We start from the raw sequence: 24335 nt of genomic DNA, 5'->3' as shown, positions 1-24335 counted from the left end.
TAAATTGATTGTGTCGTGTGTTGATGTATTGGAGTTGGACTGGATTTCTGTCGTACACGGTCGTGTGGGTGTGCAGCAGGTAGGATGTACAGTGTAATCGTGCAAAACTTAGAAACTACAATCGTTATCTCCATTGGAACCGGAACCGGTGACATAGGGCAGCCTTGGCGGAGTCCAACCCTCACTGGAAACTGATCCGACTTACAACCAGCTACACAGAACAAACTCTGACACTGGTCATACAGGGACGGGACCCCCGTATCAGGGATTCCGATAGCCTATACGCCTGGAGAACCCCCAACAAGACTCCCCACTGGACACGGTTGAACGCCTTCTCCAAGCCCACAAAAAACATTTGTTGGTCGAACTCCCATGACCCTCCGACAACCCTGCTGAGGGTATAGAGCTGATCCACTGTTCCGCAGCCCGGACGAAAACCACACTGCTCCTCCTCAATCTGAGATCCGACTTCCAAACGGACCATCCTCTCCAGTACCGCTGAGTAGACCTTCGCAGGGAGGTTGACGAATGTGATCTGGTTCTGTTCATAACTATTAAGGACAGAATATCTAGGCACCGGCGAGGCATTGAGGGGGTCCTGTTTGGTGGCCTCAGTATTCCATCTCTGCTTTTTACAGATGATCTAGTGTTGTTGGCTTCTACAAGCCGTGGCCCCTGGAACGGTTTGCATCAGAGTGTGAAGCGGTCAGGTTTAGAATCAGCACCTCCAAATCAGAGACCATGGTCCTCAGTCGGGGAAAGGTGGAATGCTCACTCCAGGTCAGGAATGAGGTCTTTCCCTAAGTGGAGGAGTTCAAGTATCTTCAATTGTGAAGATAAAACGGAACTGGAGACTGACAGGTGGATCGGTGCCGAGTCTGCAGTGATGTGGACTCTGCATCTGTCCGTCGGGGTGAAGAGGGAGCTGAGCTGAAAGGCGAAGCTCTCAATTTACTGGTCGATCTACGTTCCTACCCTCACCTATGGTCACGAACTGTGGTTCGTGACCGAAAGAACAAGATCCCGGTTACAAGCGGCTGAAATGAGTTTCCTTCATAGGATCTCCCTTTAGGCCGAATTATGCTTCCGCGTCAGACCTGCCCGTCAAGGAAGACCCGATTTACGACCCTCCACCGTAGCCTTACGTGCACCTCCAGAATTTTCTGACTTCGCGTCACGTCCATAACTCATTTTACCAGCGAGCGTGCTCGTCTCTAACCCAAAATTTTAGGGGTGCTAAAAGAACATTTCTGGGTCCACACTGTGAATCTCATCGCAACTGTGGTTCTGGTCTCTCAAAGAACAGTCAGTTATTACATCCCATGTCTCCACATCGTGCTTCATGTATATGAACTAAAAATGTCCCGTCGGGTCCGATCACGTCATTTTCAAAGTATCGGAATCAGCAAAAAAATATTGGACATGCCTTTTTTTTATTATATATATATATATATGTATTTTTTTTATTTAAATCGTTTTCTAATTGTATATAACGTTACAGACAAAATGTCTTACACTCATCCAGAGTAGTTTTGGCTTAAAGTAGGGCTATCAAATTTATGGCATAATTATTTTTTCTTAATTAATCACGTTAAATAATTAACGCATGCGCTGCACGACTCACTCACGCATTGTCGCGTTCAATTTATAAAGGCGCCGTTTTACCAATGTATAGAGTTAAACGCAGCGTAAAATGAGTAGAAAGAGTTCTGACAGCCTCTGGAGCCTTTTTTTATTTGGCTAAAGCCTTGCATTCCCTCTCTTAGCAATTAAATTGGGAGGCAATGTGGGGAAGAAAGGTAGTAGTTAATCATTTTCTTAACACCCTATGTTCTTTCCCAACGCAGAGAAGATATATCAATTGGTGCCCCTACGCACAGTCATGGTTGCACTTCCCATCATGCATTTGGGTTGAATGGCTGCAGTATCATTTACTGAAATCTCAACAAATACACTAGATGGCAATATTTAGTCACAATATACAAAGTCACATTTATCCTTGAAGAATTACAAGTCTTTCTATCGGTGGATCCCTCTCACAGAAAGAATGTTAATAATCTAAATGCCATCTTGATGATTTATTGTCATTATAAACTAATACAGTACTTATGTACTGTATGTTGAATGTATATATTTGTCCGAGTTGTATTCATTTTTTTCTTAATGCATTGCCAAAATGTATATGATCGGGAAAAATTATCGGGAATGATTGGAATTGAATCGGGAGCAAAAAAAAAAAAAAAAGCAATCGGATCGGGAAATATGGGGATCGCCAGATACTCAAACGATCGGGATCGGATCGGGAGCAAAAAAACATGATCGGAACAACCCTAATATGAACTGTTGGAACCTGTACCCTCATAAATTCCAAAAAGTATGTTCAGCGTTTGCTTTTAATCGTTATCGGCATGAATGCCTAATTGTGGCTGACTGTGTGTGTGAATATAGCCCTGAGGGTGACGAGGATTTTCAGGTAGCAGAGGTCCAGCATCACCCTATGATTCATGCAGCCAGCAGTGTCTCTCCACCTCATTTATTCACAACATGGACACAGAACTCATGCTCCATACTGAATATCACTTTACAAAAGGCAGCGTGTATGTGTGTGTGTTCTGTGTTTTTCCTACCGCGCTGGCTATCGTCCGCTTTACTTGAATAATCATTGTTGTCTGAAATGTCACCGGGCAAACTCTGTGGCCCTCGGAGACACTACGGAAATTCACCGGGGATTCTCTTATCTCTGTGTATGAATGTGAGAATCTCATGCGGTTTGCTGGTTTTCATTGATAACACGCACATTTCCCGTCTGATCAGAAAGCCTTGATCATGTTTAATGAACAAGACGTTATCCGGTTAGGAATTCAACATTTTCTGGAAATATTGGTAGTTTCAAGTGGTGCCAACTTATCTTTTAGGACTTGAATTCAATGTACTTTAGTTCATTTTTTGGATATGAGCACAAAAGGTAGCACAGGTAGTAGAGCTGCACGATATTGGAAAAAACTGACATTGTGACTTTTTGGGGTTTGTGATTATATATTGCGATATTACAACTAGAAGACTTTTCACCAGATGACTTGAATAGATCTGTTTGGGAAGGCTTTGGTTGACTCACAATGACCCAATTAATACTGTTTATTCCAGGCTAAAGGGGTTTATCTTTGAATGATGAAGATTGCTGTACAAAAAGGAATCCTGGAGGCCATGTCTCTGCACACTTATGTTATGTTTGTGCCACTATTCTGAGCGAGCAATTTTAGATTTTGAGCGCAGAAAAGTATATTGAGCCGCAGACTTCATAAAGTATTGACGGAACACGGGGCGCGGGTCCGATAAATGGGGGCCTGCATTGTTGGCGAGGCCGTCAAAACTGACCAAGTGGAATCCCAGACAGCTTTTTTTGTTGAAAATTCTTGTGAATAAATGCTTCAATCCCTGAATTCTTTATTGATATGGACGTAAAACAGTCTCGATTCTTGGTTAAAAGCAAAAAAAAACCAAACAAAAAAAAAACGTGCAGTTAGCATTTATTTTATGTACATATTGCGAAGTGCAATGCTAGTCTGTTAGTAAAAGTACCGTATTTTTCGGACTATAAGTTGCACCTGAGTGTAAGTCGCACCAGCCATAAAATGCCCAACAAAGAAGAAAAAAAATATATAAGTCGCACCGGAGTATAAGTTGCATTTTTAGGGGAAATTTACTTGATAAAATCCAACACATAAGACAGTTATGTCATCTTGAAAGGCAATTTAAAATAAAACTACAATAGAGAACAACATGCTGAATAAGTGTACAATATCATAATATTACATAATGCATGAACAACGAAATGCGAACATGGCCGGTATGTTAACGTAACATAGCTATTAAAAGTTGTTCAGATAACTATAGCATAAAGAACATGCTAACAAGTTTACCAAACCATCAGTGTCACTCCAAAACACCGAAATAACATGTGAAATGATATAATAATGTGTTAATAATTTCACACATAAGTCGCTCCTGAGTATACTGTAAGTCGCACCCCCAGCCAAACTACGAAAAAAAAATGCGACATATAGTTCGAAAATTACGGTAGCTAGAGGCAGTCTGATGAAAACAGAGCTTTTCTGGTAAAAATTCTTGTGAATAAATTCTTAAATCCCCAAATTCTTCAAATATATGGACGTAAAACAGTCTCAATTCTTGATTAAAAGCTAAAAAAAAAAAAAAAAAAAGTGCAGTTAGCATTTATTTTACGTAAATTTGTCGAAGCACAATGCCAGTCTGTTAGTCAATGTGGCAGCCCCCATAAGTAAACAGAGCTTTTCCGGTGAAAATTCTTGTGAATAAATGCTTAAATCCCTGATTTCATTATAGATATGGACTTAAAACAGTCTCGATTCTTGGTTAAAAGCAAGAAAACCATCCAGTTAGCATTTATTTTACTTAAATATGTCAAATTCAAATGCTAGTGTCTTAGTGAATGTGGCGGCCGCCATATGTAAACAGTGCTTTTCCGGTGAAAGTTCTTGTGAATAAATGCTTAAATTTCTGAATTGTTAATAGATATGGACGTAAAACAGTCTCGACTCTTGGTTAAAAGCAAAAAAACGTGCAGTTAGCATTTATTTTACATAAATATGTCGAAGTACGAGGCTAGTCTGTTAGTCAATGTAGCGGCCGCCATATGTAAACAGAGCTTTTCCGGTGAAAATTCTTGTGAATAAATGCTTAAATCCCAAAATTATTTATAGATATGGACGTAAAACAGTCTCGATTCTTGGTTAAAAGCAAAAAAAAAACAAAAACAAAAACGTGCGGTTAGCATTCATTTTATGTGAATTTTGCGAACTATGATGCTAATTGGTAAGCAAATTAGCGGCAGCCAAATGTAAACACAGAGCTTTTTCCGTTAAATTCTTGTGAATAAATGCCTGAACCCCTAATTTCTTTATAGATATGGATGTAAAACAGTCTCAATTCTTGGTTAAAAGCTAAAAAAAAATGTGCAGTTAGCATTTATTTTACGTACATGTGTCGAAGTACAATGCCAGTCTGTTAGTCAATGTGGCAGCTGCCATATGTAAACAGAGCTTTTCCGGTGAAAATTCTTTTGAATAAATGCTTAATCCCTGAATTCTTCATAGACATGGATGTAAAAAGTCTTGATTTGTGGTTAAAAGCAAAACAAACAAAAAAAAAGTGCAGTTAGCATTTACTTCATGTAAATATGTCGAATTACGATGCTAGCCAATGAAGCGGCTGCCATATGTAAATAGAGCTTTTCCATTGAAAATTCTTGTGAATAAATGCTTAAATCCCTGAATTCTTTATAGATATGGACTAAAACAGTCTCGATTTTTGGTTAAAAGCACAACAAAAACCTGTGCAGTTAGCATTTATTTTACGTAAATATGTCGAAGTATGATGCTAGTCTGTTAGACAATGTGGCGGCAGCCTTACAACAAAGAGCTTTTTCGGTTAAAAAATTCTTGTAGAAATGGGAATGCGGAACAGCTTTTCATACTTTTTCAACCAAAATCTGGCGTTGGTGTTGTGCAGTGGCTGACGGATGTGACACCTCAATACAATGGTACTATGGTACAGCTATGGTAATAATAAGTGTATTTATATGTATATGTATATATATATATATATGTATATATATATATATATATATTTTTTTTTTTTTATTAATATATATTTTTTTTAAATAAATAAAATTAAAAAAAAAAAAAAAAAAAAAAAATATATATATATATATATATATATATATATATACAGATATTAGTGATGCACGTTAATGCATTTTTCAACCGATAACCAATAATCACCTCCTTCTTCCAGCCGATAACCGATGTCAAGCCGAAAAGATATACACATATACAAATTTAAATTATAAAAAAGACGAAATGTTACTGTGCAAAAATACAATTTATCGCTACTTTTTCCACATCAAATGTGAGCAAGTAGTAAATTCCAACGTCAAATCATTGTATATTAATTAATATTCATAATGCTTACAAATTAATTACTTAATTGCACAAAAAATACCTTTAGGAGGGGTTGGGGTGCCGGCCCAGAATTCGACAAAAGTGTGTCGGTTGCACACAATTGAAGGCTATTATCGGCGTGACGTCATAATTGCCATTATCGGCCGATAATTATCGGTAACCGATATTATCGTGCATCTTTAATATATATATATTTTTTCCGGTTCCTGATTCCGATACCCTGCTGTGTGGTATCGCTAATACTGCTCTGATATCAAGTTTTGTATTGTTGTTGTTGTTTTTTGTTTTTTTTTTAAATATTTTATTCTTTTTGTTACTATATTTCTGTAGTGACTTGAATGTCATTCCTATAATGACAGTGCTAGGCGTCCAGTCTGTTTAAAGTGGGAGGGCTGGCAGCTCATTCTCAAAGGTTCAATTGAACCTTTATCGGCGTCGACGGCAGCCAATGAATTAATACTAAAAACCAAATGAATTCAATACATTATAAAAAGCAGATGTTTTACACCCGATTCCGATCTGTGAAAACCCGCCCGATTTCCGATCACATGATCGGATCGGGGACATCCCTACAGTCATTCATCTGCTATTCATCCCTCGAATCGCATCAACGGTTTGAATGCATATTCAGTATGTCACTTGGGATTTTAAAATGAGCGTTCACTCCTGGATTTTCTTTAGTTGGATTTGTTGCTGCATCCAAGCACACAGCCTTCCTAGTCAATCATTAATTCCTACCGGTATTCCACTAATTAACCTTTTGCAACTTGATGTGTGCGTGACTCCGTTCATTTGTGTGTGTGTTTCAAGACTGCACGGCTTCACATTCCATACTCTTGTGTTTTCTTCAGATTTATATTTTTCCTTCACTGGAGTATTTTTGTTTTGTGCGGTTGATTTTTGATTGTTTTGTTATCGAGGGATTGTTTTAAACATAGTACGCCAGGCTGTACACTTCCACCCCAGGGACTTGATGTTTTGTTTTTAGTTATGTTCTCTCTGTGAGCAATTTAAGTGTTCAGTCAAGATTTTAGATATGGAAAGTGCTCTGCTTTTCTTGTAAAATGAGATTTGTGGTGGACGGGTTGCATATTTCACTGCAGTGCAAATAAGTAACGTTGCTTTGCAATATGTACTTTTCGAGATCTTGTTTCAAACCGCTGATTGCCCCACCCAAGATGGCCACCAGCTACGCACAACTCTGTAAAAAGTGAGATGATGATAGACGTCTAATCGTGTAGTGTCCGATTATCGTTCTGCTGTCAATTTGAATGAGTTTATCACTATCAGCTCTTCTCTTTACCAACAATGGACAGTCCAGAACAATGCAAGGACATCTCCTCTCCTCCCACAAGGAACATCTGATAACAAAGGAACCTGTTGGACACTCAGCCTGGCAAAATCCTCAACACTCGTTGCTCTGACAACAGTAACGCCCGAACTCTCCTACCCAATCCACAACAGATAATAACCCTAAACAACGCCCAAACACACCCTTATTCCGGACCACGGCGCTCTTCCGAAGAACCTTTAAAAGACAATGTGTAACTAATCGCTGTCATTTTTCTCGCAAATCTTTTGTTGACCGGTTGATTTGGTGACCCTAGATCCCGCCTTCCTCTTCGTCTGGGTCTGTTTGCTGTTTTTGCCTTGCTGTCTGATTGCTGTCTGCTTGGAATACATTGTCAATTTGTGTTTCGAATTCACGTGGAGTTTGGCCTTTTGGCCGGATTGTTGGCATACCACAGGCCCGGGTCGTTCGAATTGTGCTAGCGCAGTTCCGGCGATTTAGCTGGCAGGATTCCGACATCTAGTTAAAAGGTCAAATTCCTACAAAGTCCAATCCATTTGAAGTGGGAGGGTTGGCGTACGTTCATTCGCTGCCACCCTTCAACTTCAAATGGATTGGACGGCTACGGCTATCAGAGGCAACCAATAAATGATTAAAAAATGACAACATTCATTGGAGTATGAAGAAATTTGGTATTGAAAAAATAGAAATAAATACAAAAACTTTATAAAGAACTTTAGAAAAAATGTATTTAATTAAAAAAAAATTAAAACTGAAAAAATGGGATATTGGTACAGTATGGGTTCCAATACCCCGTTTCCAATACCCCCAGTATTGTAATAGTGTTGGAATTTGACCTTATAGCCAAACCGCCAGAACCCCGCCAGCACAACACAAACAACTCTGCCAAAAGGGCAAACTCCGCACATTCACCTTAGCCAAACTCCGCACATTCACCTTAGTTTTAACTACGTTAACGACTCTTACCGACTCCATTTTAAAAGCTGGAAAAAGGCTTCAAAACACAATTTGACAATTTATTCCAAGTCGACCGCAATCAGACAGCAAGGCAAAAACGGCAAACTGACCCAGACGAAGAGGAAGGCTGGATCCAGGGTCACCAAATCAGCAGGTCAACAAAAAATTTCCGAGAAAAATGACAGTGATTAGTTCAACATTGTCTTTTAAAGGTTCTTGTATTAATATGGTTCCCCTAAAATGATGAGTTTCCGCTAGTTTTGATCAGCTTCTGAAAACAGAGTGAATAGTATTGTATATCCGTACATTTCCAAACCAATTAAGTGACATTGGGTCATTTGTGATTATCTCCCATGGCAACACAGAGGTTCGGCGTCATTGCTTCAGTGCATGCGATGATGGAATAAAATCATAACCTCTCCTTTTACTGGTATTGTTTGATTTTGTGAAACTTCATGATTATATGTAGTAATTTGTCCGTGAAATGGGTCAGCTTTTATGATCAGTCACTTATTCAGGTTCCAACTTGAACAACATCATCATTAGCACAATCCACATGTTGATGCCCACAGGATTTTCACCCTATTGCACACATCTGCGTGTGTGTGGGTTTGTGTGTATGCTTGTGTGTTCTAAATGTCAGTTCATTCCAAATGATACTTTCATTCCTGCTGATGTAAAAGCTCATTAATTTCAAGTACGGCTTCTTTTAGTAGCATGCAGGGTGTCATTTGCATTAGCATTTTGCTGTCATCAATGATGTGTCCATCTTAGTTAGATGAAATATGACAGAGCAATCTTTTAAATGGTGTTAAGTGTATCTGTGTATTCCTGTTTTGAAGGTCACGCAACTAAAGGAATAAACTACAAAACGATGATTGTTAAAAACTGTAATTTTTAAATATGGTTCTCTCATTCATTCATTAGCTAAGGCTTGAGTCTATTCCAAGCGATTACTGGTAAGCGGCGGGCGATACCCTGAACTGGTTGCAAGCGGAGCTTTGACAAGCTGTCATTTTATGGGTCACTACAGAAGCCCAGCTGGATTCCGTAGTGCACCTGCACGATGTGCAATAAATGTGGCACCTAACAATAATCACATAGAAGACAAGCAAACAGGATTTAGTGCCTAAGAAAAGCTGTGCAGTAGTAGACAATATATATTTTTTCAAATGACAGTATTGGCAAATCCCAACTGTTTAATGGATTCAGTGCTGGAAAAAAAAATCAGTATTTTCATGGGTGAAACAACACGTTTACCCCACACACACGCACACTATGATGAGTTCATGCCTGGGCAAATACTCTCCTATATTGTGTCACATTCTTAGCTTTAAGCTTCTCTTACTGCATGGTCAAGTAGCAATGAAGTGTAACAATCCATCAATCCTTTTTCAACATGACTTATCATTGCCCAGCTGTCTTCGGGGAAAAAAGCAGATTACACCCTGAATTGGTCACCAACCAATCGCAGAGCACATACAGAGATGGCCAAAAGTATTGGCATCCCTGCAATTCTGTCAGATATTGCTCAATTTCTCCCAGAGAATGATTGCAATTACAAATGGTTTGGTAGTCATATCTTCATTTATTTTGCTTGCAATGAAAAAACACAAAAGAGGATGGGGAAAGGAAAAAAAAATCATTATCATTTTACACAAAATTCCAAAAATGGACCGGACTATAGTATTGGCACCCTTTGAAAAAACATGTCATGCTTCTCTAATCTGTGTAATTAAAAGCCCCTGTTACTTACCCGTGTCACATAACCGGTGCTGACAATAACTAAATCATACCTGCATCCAATTCAAATGGATTAAAGTTGACTCAGCCTCTGTCCCGTGTCCTTGTGTGTACCACATTGAGCATGGAGAAAAGAAAGAAGACCAAAGAACTGTCTGCGGACTTGAGAAGTAAAATTGTGAGGAATCATGGGCAATCTCGAGGCTACAAATCCATCTCCAAAGACCTAAATGTTTCTGTGTCTACCGTGCGCAGTGGCATCAATAAGTGTAAAGCCCACAACACTGTGGCTAACCTCCCTAGATGCCCCGACTTTCAGCCGTGTAAGCAATCTTGAAATATTGCTCATTGAGAGCAGAGAGAAAACCGATCATTCTCAGGCTTATCCTCAATCCATTTGAATTTTTAAAATTACTGTTGCCAAGCCCAAGCCTTTCCCAAAAGCCGTGTTCAAGGCAAGCTAGGCAATAAGGCACAGCTGCACCGCTACCGTAGCGTGCTGTCTTTCTCGCTCCTTTCTGACGTAATTCCTGCATGAATTCCGATTTCGGAGACTTGACAGTTCAGGCTGCCACGACATTCTGGATAAATGTGGCTCAGATCGGATTTAAACCACATACGAAAGTGACCCAGATCGGATTTGAAATGGTCCACTTCTATGCAACTTGTCCCGTTCAGACAGTCAAGTTAATGCCTTACTCGAGTCGGAAAAACACGAAAAATATCGGATTCGTGCATTAAGACCTGTAGTATGATCCTAGCCTAAGTCACTGACAAACAATACTACTTACGTTCACACTGTCCCTGAGTAGAACCCGAACCTACGCTGCCTTCACCCAAGTCTATGGTGCTGAGAGATGTCAGGCAAAATGCAAAGTCCAAACACTTTGCAAAAAGGAAAAAGCACAGATGCCAATTGCAAATGCTTTTCAAAAGAAAAAAAGCACAAATGCAAGCTGGCACAACACGACTCTCAGATAGCAAAGCACGACTGCAAGTTGGAAAAAGCACGAAACCCAATTGCCACAACACAAATGCAAAAGAAAAACGTACGAATACAAACTGCCACAACACGATCCCCTATTCCTAAATTGCAATTGCAGATTGGCAAAGGCACGAACCCCAGTTGCCACAACACGAATGCAAATGGCTCGCAAGACAAATTCAAGAAGCCATTTTCACAACTGCAAGAAGCCACAGCACGGCTGCAAGAGGATGACACGGAAGTAAAAAAAAAAAAAAAAAAAAAAACAATTAAAGAAGGACGAAACCTTGACTATTGCTAGATATGCTTTATAAGCATCTCTACGGACCACTTTGAAGTTTAGGCTTGCCACCCGTCCATTTAAATAAGGAATAGTTCCGAATTGGGAATTCCACTGGTATGAAAAAGTATCTGAAGCTTTGGGAATTTCTCACATTTCTGCATAAAATCACCATCAAATGTGATCTGATCTTTGTCAAAATCACACAGATGAAAAAACAGTCTGCTTAAACTAAAACCAACCTCCGCCTAAGGAGACATAAAGAGCAATTGAATCCAATTTTTACCAAACATTTTAAGTCAGGTGACCCCAATCACTGCAAAGTGGTTTAAAGCTGCCCTGCCCACTATAAAACTCACACCTGGTAAGAATTGTCTTGATGAAAAGCATTGTCTGATGTGCATCATGGCTCAGTCAAAAGAATTGTCTGTATAGCTGGGAAAGGATACAAAACCACGTCTAAAAATCTGGATTTTGATCAATCGACATTACGAGAAGTTGTCTACAAATGGAGAGAGTTTGGCACTGTTGCTTTTCTGCTAAGGAATGGCCGTTCACCAAAAATGACACCAAGAGTTAACTGCAGAATACTCAGAGAGGTAAAAAGAACCCTAAAGGTTCTGCTAAAGACTTACAGAATTCATTGGCACAGTCCAATATCTCTGTGCACACATCAACTATATGTAAAAAAAAAAAAAAAGAAAACTATGGCCAAGAATGGTGTTCATGGAAGGACTCCACGGAGGAAGCCACTGCTGTCGAGAAAAAAAAGGCACTTGAACACTCCACAGAAGTTATTTTGTGGACTGATGAAACCAAAGTTGAATTGTTTGGGAGTAACACTCAACGTCATTTGTGGAGGAAAAATGGAACAGCTCACCAATATCAACACCTCATCCGCACCGTGAAGCATGGTGGAGGGAGCATCATGATTTGGGGCTGTTTTGCTGCCTCAGGGCCTGGACAACTTGCAATCATTAATGGAGGAATGAATTCAAACGTGTATCAGGATGTTTTGCAGGAAAACCTGAGGCCGTCTGTCAGACAGTTAAAACTAAAAAGAGGATGGATGCTACAACAAGACAATGATCCAAAACACAGAAGTAAATCAACTTCAGAATGGTTTCAGAAGAACAAAATACACGTTCTGGAGTTGACACCTTTTTAAAACAATATGCCGATTCTTGGCAGGAACATATGAATTACCTTTAGAGATACCAAGTATCACGATATTTCACTATTTCGATATTTGTCACACGCCGAGTATCGGTACAACATGAGTTTTAATCCTATTTGGAAATATTATGAATGACAATTGAATAAATTTTGGACCTAATTTTCAAATGATTTCTTCTTGTAAACTGCTTGTATATTTAATTATGATGCCATTCATGCAAATCATCAGAGATTTATTATGCAGTATTCCATGTTAAATGCCATTTCTATTGTCTCCACAGGGTGTATCCGCCGATCCTAACATTGCTTTGGCCCTTGCTTCAGAATCTAAGATGGTCAAAGAGAAAGAAGAGGAACAGTTTTACCAATTTTCTGAATCCCAAGCCATCAAGCTAGGTAGAGCCGGACCTCTTACAGGCAAGCCACCCTTCATATACCCACCACTCAAAAAAGATCTTCTCTGATGGCTTCTTTCCTCTAACATCGACTGTCATCATCTTTGTGTTTCTACTTTTTTCATACTGGGGTGGTGTCCTTTGATTGGGGTTGTCAATTATATGGCGTTGGCATCGCTTGTATCGCATGATTATTATTTTTATCACGAATTTTATCTAAATAGTTTGAGAAAAGGCAGAATGCTGATGCTTTAAGCACATTTCAGGGTTTATTCTGAAGACGTGAATTCACCTGAAATTTAGTTAGCTTGATACCAATAAAACTGTATGTTGCTTAGGTAATTGTTACGTCACCATTGAAGGCTCTAATAAAACAAGTTTTGCGGTTAATGGGGACCAGAACACCACGCAATACGTGAAAAAGCGCGAAGTTGCGATTTTGTGTGTGTTTGTGTGTGTGTTCAATGTAGTTATTTAGAATTGAAAGAGATACATATAAGACAAGTTCTTGTTCTGTCACTTTTTGTCCCCAAAGCTAGCTTGACTTCGTTGTTGCTTGTGAAGATTGGCCTGACTGCAATAGCTTCTTAGGTTAGCAACTTCACACTGTTTAATGTTATGCTAACTCTAATGCAGGTCCGACTTTCAGTAGCAAAATTAGTTGTGTTTCCCCCACATGCACAGCATTGACGTCTTTTTACATTAATTAGAGTGGCTGCTGCTGGCCCAAAAAAATTCAAATATCCCTCCTCTTCGAAGATTCCCACGAAATATGATGGCGGCTAGCCAAAGAATTCAGTCTTTTGAAAGAGTATCTGCCGTATCTTGTATCTGTCAGTGCTGTGTGAGTTTGCTTGTGTGTGTGAGTGTGGGGTGAAGTCATCAGCCAATCAAACGTGCGTTTTGGGGGGGGTGGACCGGCATGTTCAGCAAGTGAAAAGGGGTAAATGTAAGTTTGAACATAATGAAAATCATTCACTTAATAATGTTAGGGTCTATTCTATCCTTACAACATATTCTAAATTACCTATATGACTGAACTCATTATATGTACACATTATATATAATTATATATGCCTTGCATTTAATTTAAAATACATAAATATGCATAGTAGCTTTGTTGAAAATGAGGGATGCACATTCTTCATAAGGGAAGTTCATTCATCCATCCATAGACTTCATAATGTATTGACGGGATACGGGGCGCGGGGCAGATTAATAGGGGGCCTATCTCCGTAAAAGCTGACTGAGTGGAAACGCAGACAAAGAGCTTTTTCCGTAAAAAAATTCTTGTGATTAAATGCATAAATCCCTGAATTCTTTATAGAAATGCTTGAATCCCTGAATTCTTTATGGATATGGACGTAAAACTGTCTCGATTCTTGGTTAAAAGCTAAAAAAAAACGTGCAGTTAGCATTTATTTTACGTAAATATTGCGAACTATGATGCTAGTTGGTAAGCAAATTAGCTGCTGCCATATCACAGACAGAGCTTTTTGCATTGAAAATTCTTGTGAATAAATGTTTAAATCTCTGAATTCTTTATAGATCTGGACGTAAAACAGTCTCGATTCTTGGTTACAAGCAAAAAAAACGTGCAGGTAGCATTTATTTTACATAATATTGTGAACTATGAGGCTAGTCTGTAAGGAAATTAGCAGCTGCCATATGTAAACAGAGCTTCTCCAGTGAAAATTCTTGTGAATGAATGATTAAATCCCTGAATTCTTTATAGATATGGATGTAAAACAGTCTCGATTCTTGGTTGAAAGTGGAAAAAAAAAAAAACAAAAAACGTGCAGTTAGCATTTATTTTACATAAATATTGCGAACTATGAAGTACGATGCTAGTCAATCAGTTAATCAATGTAGCGGCCGCCATATGTAAACAGAGCTTTTTCCGTTGAAAATTCTTGTGAATAAATGCATAAATCCTTCTTCTTTATAGATATGGACGTAAAACGGTCTTTCTTAGTTTCTTAGTTGAAAGCAAAAAAAAAAAAACAGTCAGTTAGCAGTTATTTTACGTAAATATTGCGAGTATAATGCCAATGCTGTAGCGTCTAAATTCTCCCATTGATCTTTTTCCCAACGTTCCAAAATAAAATGCGTGCATGGTACGAAAAATATTATTACCTTGAATCCTTGAACAAATTACTCCTGAGACAATCCTTCCTGTTTGTATGCAGTACAGCTTATGTACTTTTTTAACCTAAATCGGGCGTTAGATCGCTGCATGAAGCGGAGTGTGGGACGGCCCCCTTCAGGAAGGTGTAACGCAGTCAATGGGGAATGTGTAATGTTGTTACATTATGATGTCTATGATTCATACTTTTCATTTTCAAGAGGATCGTAGGGGTGCTGTAGCCTATCCCTATGTACTATAGAGATTAGGTGGGGTACACCCCGAATGGGTTGCCAGCCAATCGTAGGTCACGAGCATCTAGGGCGAAATTTCGGAATACTCTGTCGTAGCCGCTTGCTAGCTGACGACTTGGTGACATGCCACCATGACAGTTCAGATGGAGGTGGGTGCAGCAGAAATGAACACAAAATCCAACTCTGCGTTGCAAATCCAACTTCATCCCCACATTTAAAACCAGAACAGGAACATTCTGTGCTAAATTGACCCGGCGTCACATCTTAACGAATGATGTGTCATTGCTTCAATGCCAAGGCAAAATCAGGGGAAAAAAAATGTCTTCTTTTTTATTTTAGAATATAAAACACTCTGGGAAAAAAATTTGAATCATTTAAACCCTGAAAAACATTTCGTCCTTGCGCCTTGCGACAACTGTTTGGAACCAGAATTTAAATGAGAATTGTTAAATGTCAAATAAATGCCAACTAGTTTTCATTCAAGATGGATTCTGAAATAACTGCAAACAAAACACTAAGAAAATGTGGATTACTGCCAAACATTTTTTAGTCCCCAGGTTGATTGCAAGCATATTTATATGACAATTTCACAAATTTATTGCACTATTACCGTATTTTTGGACTATAAGTCGCACCTGAGTATAAGTCGCACCAGCCTTATATAAGTCGCACTGGAGTATAAGTGGGAGCGGGTACGAAACACGGTCAATTTAACCACAAAACGTGGCGGTAACAAAGCACTTTGCACTCAATCAAACTTGCAGCACATCCCCTAGGTGCTAAACGGACATGTCGCCTCACGGCATAAATGTGCAACGTGAATATGATGTAAACAATGCTCACTGCTGGCTACCCGCCATTGCAATGGCAAAGCCATGAAACGGCCGCGCATGTAGTGGCTACAACAACCTAACCTATCGCTGGAACCCTCCAAAATGAAGAAAAAATACTCACATTCATGGACACACACAGATCAGCATTCTGATATTTGATATTTGAGGCCGATACACTTTTTTCTTTAAAGCACGAAGATAATGAAAGGCAATTAAAAAAAAAAAAAAAAAAGTTTCAACCGCTTAAAATTTACAATGATGACCCTAGACCATGGGTGTCCAAACCTGTCCTCAAGGGCCGCTGTGGGTCCTGGTTTTTGTTCCTACCAATCGAGCACAGAGAGTTTAACAAATGAAGTTTGTGCTAAAACAAGCAGCACCTGACTGCAATCAACTGATTACACTTGTGAGACACCAGATTGGTGAAAGGTTGTCCTCATGATGGGTTTGAACAAAAACCCGCACCCACTGCGGCCCTATGTGGAATAGTTTGGACACCACTGCCCTAAACTTTAAGGGTTAATTCGGTCTAGTGCTACCAGACCAACGAACCCAGCACTTCTTTTTATGATTGTGCACACTCTGCAGGTAAGGTATATTATTTTCAACTAATCAAGCCCACCAGGACATCACGACGAGATGTAAACGAATGTGAGCGTTTAAGAGCATGCTCGCCATGCTAACGCTAACGCTACGAGTTACATTTAGAATGTAAGGAGCACTCAGTAAACACCTTGAAAGGCTATAGCAACATTGCATATTCGCTCATGCTAAAATCTTGCAATATTTACAAACCAGGCAAGCCTGAACCTTCCAATACTAGTCTGCCTTCAAGGTGCTGCAGGGTCCTTCCGGGGTCCTACCGTCAGTCAGCGGCGGCCACAGTTGCCCACAAAGATGCCTGATAAAAATCCTTTTTATCGTCTTATTTTTATTGCTCATCGGAAGATGTTGGGAACAAGTCCATGTATCGGGCCGATATATCGGTCGACCTCTAGTATCGGTGCAACACTACTCTTGCTATAGACCAGTCAATTCTGCAATTGAATGTCTTCTCAGAGTGGCCGACTGCCACATTATAGCAATAAGTGCTTAACATTCTCTGCCGTAAACATAATTCAGATGAGAGCAGACAAATGCTTTTGAAAGCATGACCCCTCTCCGCCATACTCAGTGGCAAATGTCGCCCAGCCTGCATGCTGACAGCTCAGAGGAAAAAGGGCTCATTAGATCCTCAGGGCTCACATTGTCAACAGTGGTTCCCCTCTGAGTGCTAAATTCACACAGTAGGCGAGACAAGTAAATGTGAGTAGTTTGCAGATATTTTCTTTCGAATCCCAGAAATAAGCTTTGATTTATTTAATAGTCACTTGAATGGTACTACAGTGACAATAGTTCCAAGGAGAAGAAAAAATTGTGCTATTATTAACAGATGCTCTGTATGCCATTTAATCACATCTCAAAATTTGATGATACCGTCATTTTCAGACAAGTAACCGCTACTTTTTTCTCCGCTTTGAACCCTTCAGCCTTTATTCCAGTGCTGCTTATATATGGATTATTTTGTGGCCGATGAGCTCTATGTATTTAGAAGGGTTGTCAAAAGTATCGCAATATCGATACTGAGCTGTTGTATCCAGATATGATATTTGATTGCAAAAATATCGATACTCATTTATTTCATTTTATGTACGACACAGGTCACCAAAATTCGTTGTCATGGGGAAATTTTGATTTTCTACTACGGTACTCTTAATAATAATTGCCTAGATGTAGTAGATTTAGTCGCACAAAATGGCAGCAGGGCTAAGAATAAAAAGTGGTATTTGGTATGTGGCATGTTTTTTTGCCATGTGGCATTGTTTTTGCCATGTGGCAAAATGGATTTTGCCATGTGGCATTTTTTTTGCCACGTGGCAAAATGGATTTGCCATGTGGCATTTTTTTTGCCACGTGGCAAAATGGATTTTGCCATCTGGCATTATTTTGCCATGTGGTAATGGCTTTAATCGTAAGTGTATAGTCAAAAATCACAGCTACACATGATTTTCTGCCATTTAAAATTAATGGAAAATTTGGACGTGGATGACCTGCTAAGATGCCATATATCCCCAAAAATGCCACATACCAAAAATAAATAAATAAATAAATAAATTAATTAATTAATAAATAAAGTCACTTACCAAAATCCATTTTGCCACATACCCAAAAAAAAAAAAAAAAATGCTACATGGCAAAATGAATTATGCCACATGTCAAAAAAAAAAAAGCCACATGGCAAAATCCATTTTGCCACATGACAAAAACAATGCCACATGGCAAAATCAATTTTGTCATGTAGCAAAAAAAAAAATAATAATAAAAAAAAAAAAGACACATGGCAAGATCCATTTTGCCACGTGGACAAAAAAATGCCACATGGAAAAATTCATTTTGCCACATGGCAAAAAAAAAAAAAAAAAATCCCACATGGCAAAATCCATTTTGCCACATGGCAAAAAAAAAGCCACATGGCAAAATCCATTTTGCCACATGACAAAAACAATGCCACATGGCAAAATCCATTTTGCCACATGGCAAAAACAACGCCACATGGCAAAAAAATGCGAGATAACAAAATCCATTTTGCCACATGGCAAAAAATGCCACATTGACAAAATCCATTTTGCCACATGGCAAAAAAAAATGCCACATGACAAAAACAATTATGCCACATGGCAAAAAAAAAAAAGCCACATGGCAAAATCCATTTTGCCACATGACAAAAACAATGCCACATGGCAAAATCAATTTTGTCACGTAGCAAAAAAAATAATAATAATAAAAAAAAAAAGACACATGGCAAGATCCATTTTGTCACGTGGACAAAAAAAAGCCACATGGCAAAATCCATTTTGCCACATGACAAAAACAATGCCACATGGCAAAATCCATTTTGCCACATGGCAAAAACAACGCCACATGGCAAAAAAATGCGACATAACAAAATCCATTTTGCCACATGGCAAAAAATGCCACATTGACAAAATCCATTTTGCCACATGGCAAAAAAAAATGCCACATGACAAAATCGATTTTGCCACATGGCAAAAACAATGCCACATGGCAAAAAAAAAATGCCACATGACAAAATCCATTTTGCCACCTGGCAAAAAAATGCCACATGGCAAAATCCATTTTGCCACATGGCAAAAAAATGCCACATGACAAAATCTATTTTGCCACATGGCAAAAAAATGCCACATGGCAAAATCCATTTTGCCACATGGAAAAAAAATGCCACATTTTGCCACATGGGAAAAAAAATGTCAGATGACAAAATCCCATTTTGCCACATGGCAAAAAATGGTCACATGGCAAACTCAATGTTGCCACATGGCGAATACCACTTTTGGTTCTCGCCGTCTCTCCAAATAGGGCTCTGCATTTCTTAGTCTTCATCCAACCTCTGAGGCTTACTCACCGAACCCCTAGGTTTCGATCAGAACAAAGCCCAATTAAGAACCATTGCTCTAATCATTTTATTGCTCTTCTGGACCTCTTTCAAGTTTCTGTGTGTTTCAGTCACAGCAAGATTATTGGTGGTGGGTCTTCTGTTGTTTCGGTGCTTTGAAAGGGTCTCTCAGTTTTCAGCCATCACAGAAGAATAAGCAAATATCTGCTTCCTTACTATGAAATGTGTGGTATATGAATGTGGATGGTATGTATTATCTACAGCTGTCCTTTTTCTTTCACCAATTCGATTAGTTCTTTGCCTTTTTTTAGGAGCTGGTTATCTTGTTTTAACATGGGAGAGTGTGGAGATTGTGATGACAAAGTTCATCATTTTCATTTGGTTGATCTGTGCACAGACTGCCAGAGCATCAACTTAATTTGGAGCACAGTAACCCCAAATGACTGTATTTTTAATGATCTACTGAATTGATTTCTTTTCTTATTTAGACAATAATTATAGCAGACTTGCTCAGTTTTTAGTTTTAGACCGGACGACCTTGCAGCTATAAAGTCTCCATTTCTCGTTTCCAAATTCCCCGCTTTCATGGTTCACCCCGTTTCATACTAATGACAATCGGCCCCCAGATGACAGCAGGGGGCTCGGTTTGATCAAGGTGAGCTTCTGTAGAGTTGGACCAGAGGTGTAAACATTCAACACTCCTAACAACTAAGTTCAGACGTTAACCTTTTGTATTATTTATAGCACTCTCCCTTCTCTGTCTGTGTCTTTTTTACCCTTATCTCCATTCTGGAGCCAACATAGAAGTTTATTTTTTTGCGCCGTCACGGACAATCTGTCAAAAACTTTTGTCGTCCTCACAGACTGAGAATATTTCACTGCAATATTTCTGTCAACTAATACAGCAACACTGTATTGTTGCAACATTCTTGTGTTAAAAAAAAAGTGACTCATTGCCAGCCATTGACAAAGCTAGATGTTCAATTTATATAAACTGGGAGGAGTGGCTTTGAATGTTAGAGTGCCAATGGTGGAGCTAGATGTCCAATGAGTTAACATAAAACACTATTCTAGTTGAAAATATTGGTGCGTGAAAACTTTATTTTTGTTATTATTCTTGGTACAGGTAGTCCCCAGGTTACGACGTACGGTACTCATGCGGTTTCGACTTTACGACGTCAGTATCTCGTCCGCCATCTTGTCTCCAGTCTTTTTTTTTTTTTTTTTTTTAATCGCATAAACAGTGCCTTATTGTACCTAACAGTATCTTATTTTTTACTTTGCTTTATCAATATGACATTTTTTTACCTTACTAAACGTGAAGTTGTTCGGCTTGACGGACATCAAGCAATTTTGCTTTTTGAAGCTTTTGACTTCCTTCACTTTTGACAATTTGTGAAGCTGTAACACATATACAGTGGTATGAAAAAGTATCTGAAACATCTGATAGGATAAGGATAGCTGCGCTCTGATTTGGCCCACATAAGCCTGTAAGTTGTTTCAGCTAATATATGTTTGTGTATGCATTTGTAGGTAAGTTTACAGCTACAGTTTGTGGAGTGATGTGTGAGCCATTTGCTATGAGGATTGTAAAAAAATTTCATAAATTCATAGCATTTAAGCTTTTGTTAGGAAGATTAGGCTAATTTCATCGACTAAATTAACATATTGATCATACTAGATGAATGTTTGAACACCAGTTGTATTGTGTCAAGTGTTTTTTTTTTTTTGTTAGAATGTGTGTCGTTTTGAACAAAAGTGTACATACAGTGTTATGAAAAAGTATCTGAACCTTTTGGAATTTCTCAAATTTCTGCATATAATCACCATCAAATGTGATCTGACCTTTGTCAAAATCACACAGATGAAAATACAGTGTCTGCTTGAACTACAACCACCCAAACATTTATAGGTTTTCATATTTTAAGGAGGATAGCATGCAAACAATGACAGAAGGGGGGGGGGTAAAGTGAACCCTCTGCGTAAGGAGACTTAAAGAGCAATTGAAACCAATTTTTACCAAACATTTTAAGTCAGGTGTGTGCCCAATCACTGATGAGTAGTTTAAGACTGCCCTCCCCACTATAAAACACACACCTGGTAAGAATTGTCTTGATGAGAAGCATTGTCTGTTGTGCATCAGGGCACTGCTGTCTGAAGACCTGCGATCAAGAAATGGGAACGGATATAAAACCATCTCTAAAAGTCTTGATGTTCATCAATCGACAGTCAGAGAAATTGTCTACAAATGGAGAGAGTTTGGCACTGTTGTTTCTCTCCCAAGGAGTGGCCGTCCACCAAAGATCACACCAAGAGTTCAGCGCAGAATACTCAGAGCGGTAAAAGAGAACCCTACAGTGTCTGCCCAAGACTTACAGAAATCACTGGCACAGTCCAATATCTCTGTGCACACATCAACTAGATGTAAAACTATGGCCAAGAATGGTGTTCATGGGAGGACTGCAGGGAGGAAGCCACTGCTGACCTAAAAAACATTGTTGCTCGTTTAATGTTCACAAAAAGGCACTTGGACACTCCTCAGATGTTCTGGCAGAATATTTTGTGGACTGATGAAACCAAAGTTGAATTGTTTGGGAGTAAAACACAATGTCATGTGTGGAGAAAAAATTGACCAACTCACCAACATCAACACCTCATCCCCACTGTCAAGCATGGTGGAGGGAGCATCATGATTTGGGGCTGTTTTGCTTCCTCAGGGCCTGGACAACTTGTAATCATTAATGGAAGAATGACTTCAAAAGTTTATCAGGATGCTTTGCAGGAAAACCTGAGGCCGTCTGTCAGACAGTTGAAGCTAAAAAGAGGATGGATGCTGCAAAAAGACAATGATCCAAAACACAGAAGTAAATCAACTTCAGAATGGTTACAGAAGTACAAAATACACGTTCTGGAGTGGCCAAGTCAAAATCCAGACTTGAACCCCATTGAGATGCTCTGGCACGACCTAAAGACAGTGATTCATGCCAGGCATCCCAGGAATCTGACTGAACTACAGCAGTTTTGTCGAGAAGAATGGGCCAAGATTAATCCTGATCGATCTGCCAAACTGATCTGCAGCTACAGGTAGCATCTGGTTGAAGTTATTGTTGCCACAAAATATTAAATGTGATCGTTCACTTATTTATTTATCCCCCTTCTGTCATTGTTTGCATGCTATCCTCATTAAAATATGAAAACCTCGAAATGTTTGGGTGGTTTTAGTTCAAGCAGACATTGTTTTTTTTCCATCTGTGTGATTTTGAAAAAAAGATCAGTTCACATTTGATGATTTTATGCAGAAATTTGAGAAATTCCAAAAGGTTCACATACTTTTTCATACCACTGTATGTACACTTATGTTCCAAACGCCACACATTCCAACAAAAAAAAAAAAAAAACACTTGACACAATACAACTGGTGTTCAAACATTCATCTAGTATGATCAATATGGTAAGTTAGTCGATTAAATTAGCCTAATCTGCCTAAAAAAAGTCAGCTAGCTTAAATGCTATGAATGCTAACGTTTTTACAATCCTCATAGCAAATGGATCACACGTCACTCCACAAACTGTAGCTGTAAATTTACCTACAAATGCATACACAAACATATATTAGCTGAAACAACTTACAGCCTTATGTGGGCCAAATCAGAGCGCAGCTATCCTTATCCTATCAGATGTCTGAGTCTGCTTCTCAGTCATAGAAGGCAATACTCCACCCAGACCCAACGCTGCCACCAGAGGGCAGTGTATCCTTCGTCATTTAACAAAATACAAAACTGTTGCAATTTTTGGATAGTTATTTTGGGTTACTTAAAGGGTAAATTCCAACTCACGTGGAATTCGATTTACGTCGCCAGCGTCGGAACGGGACTCCCTCGTAACCTGGGGACTACGTGTACTCCCGGATACCGATAACATAATTTTAGTGCCGTATCGGTACAATATCGGTGCAACACAAGTAAATATGGACGGGTGTAAAACTCATTCAACCCTTTACACTCCACGCTGTACAATCGGGGACGCCGGCGTCCGCTTGATTTCTGTCGGCCATAACGTCAGTTGTACTCGTTACATAGATGTCATATTTTTTCCAGTATATAGAGGAATAGTAACGATTTCGTTCAACACCAGATGGCAGCACTGTCGCATGGTAACTAAATGAGTTTTCCTGAGCTGACTTGAAGTTAGTGAGTTGATGTTCACGTCAGTGGCCGCCCTCTTGCATTCGTGATGTTTCATATCACGTCTCTGCTGGAGTAATCAATTTTTCTCACAATTACATTGACAAAATGGCCTCACAACGACAAGGCAGGGGGAGAAGAGGTGTAGGACACCAGTTATTTTTTCACGTTTCATGACAATAATGTCTATTGTTTACAAAATATTGTCAAAAAGTGCCATTTTTGGAATGTAAATTTGCTCATTTGCTCAAACTCAATGTGCAATACGTCAAATTAAAGCTAAGATGTTAATTTTTTTAAGGAGCTCGAGATTCATAGTTTATCAGAAATTGGGCAGTGTGTATGATTTTCTGTATTTGGCATTTGAAATTCTTCAAGTATGTCTGGTTATGACACTTTCAAAAATGTAAACATTTTGAGAAAAAGTTCATGACTTTATCCCTTGATTACTTAGGAATAAAAAGATGTGTAACAAGGCATGTTTGAACTGTTTTTTTTTTTTTTTTTTTAGTTTATAAATACTCATAGAAAAATCAACCCATAATTTCACAAAAATGCCTGGAGTGTAAAGGGTTAAATAATGGGTAATTATTGGGAAATGAGGAAAAAAAATATATGAAACTTTTATCGGATAAATT

General features: G+C 38.9%; 1 protein-coding gene across 2 annotated transcripts in view; it reads left to right on the top strand.

Moving 5' to 3' along the window:
- The window catches only part of LOC130910044 (zinc transporter ZIP11), a 78783-nt gene that overhangs the window by 23833 nt on the left and 30615 nt on the right, over nucleotides 1–24335 (top strand). The window contains exon 5 of one of the 2 annotated variants that reach the window (XM_057827074.1): nucleotides 12734–12848. In XM_057827074.1, coding sequence (XP_057683057.1) covers nucleotides 12734–12848 — 115 coding nt within the window. Of the gene's footprint in view, nucleotides 1–12733; nucleotides 12870–24335 lie in introns of both variants that reach the window. The other variant, XM_057827073.1, reaches the window with a different exon arrangement.

Source organism: Corythoichthys intestinalis, chromosome 21 (genome assembly GCF_030265065.1).
Source record: "Corythoichthys intestinalis isolate RoL2023-P3 chromosome 21, ASM3026506v1, whole genome shotgun sequence".
In the NCBI taxonomy this organism is placed as follows: domain Eukaryota; kingdom Metazoa; phylum Chordata; class Actinopteri; order Syngnathiformes; family Syngnathidae; genus Corythoichthys; species Corythoichthys intestinalis.
Note: the sequence above shows the minus strand (reverse complement) of the source record. Positions and strands in the feature narration are given on the sequence as shown.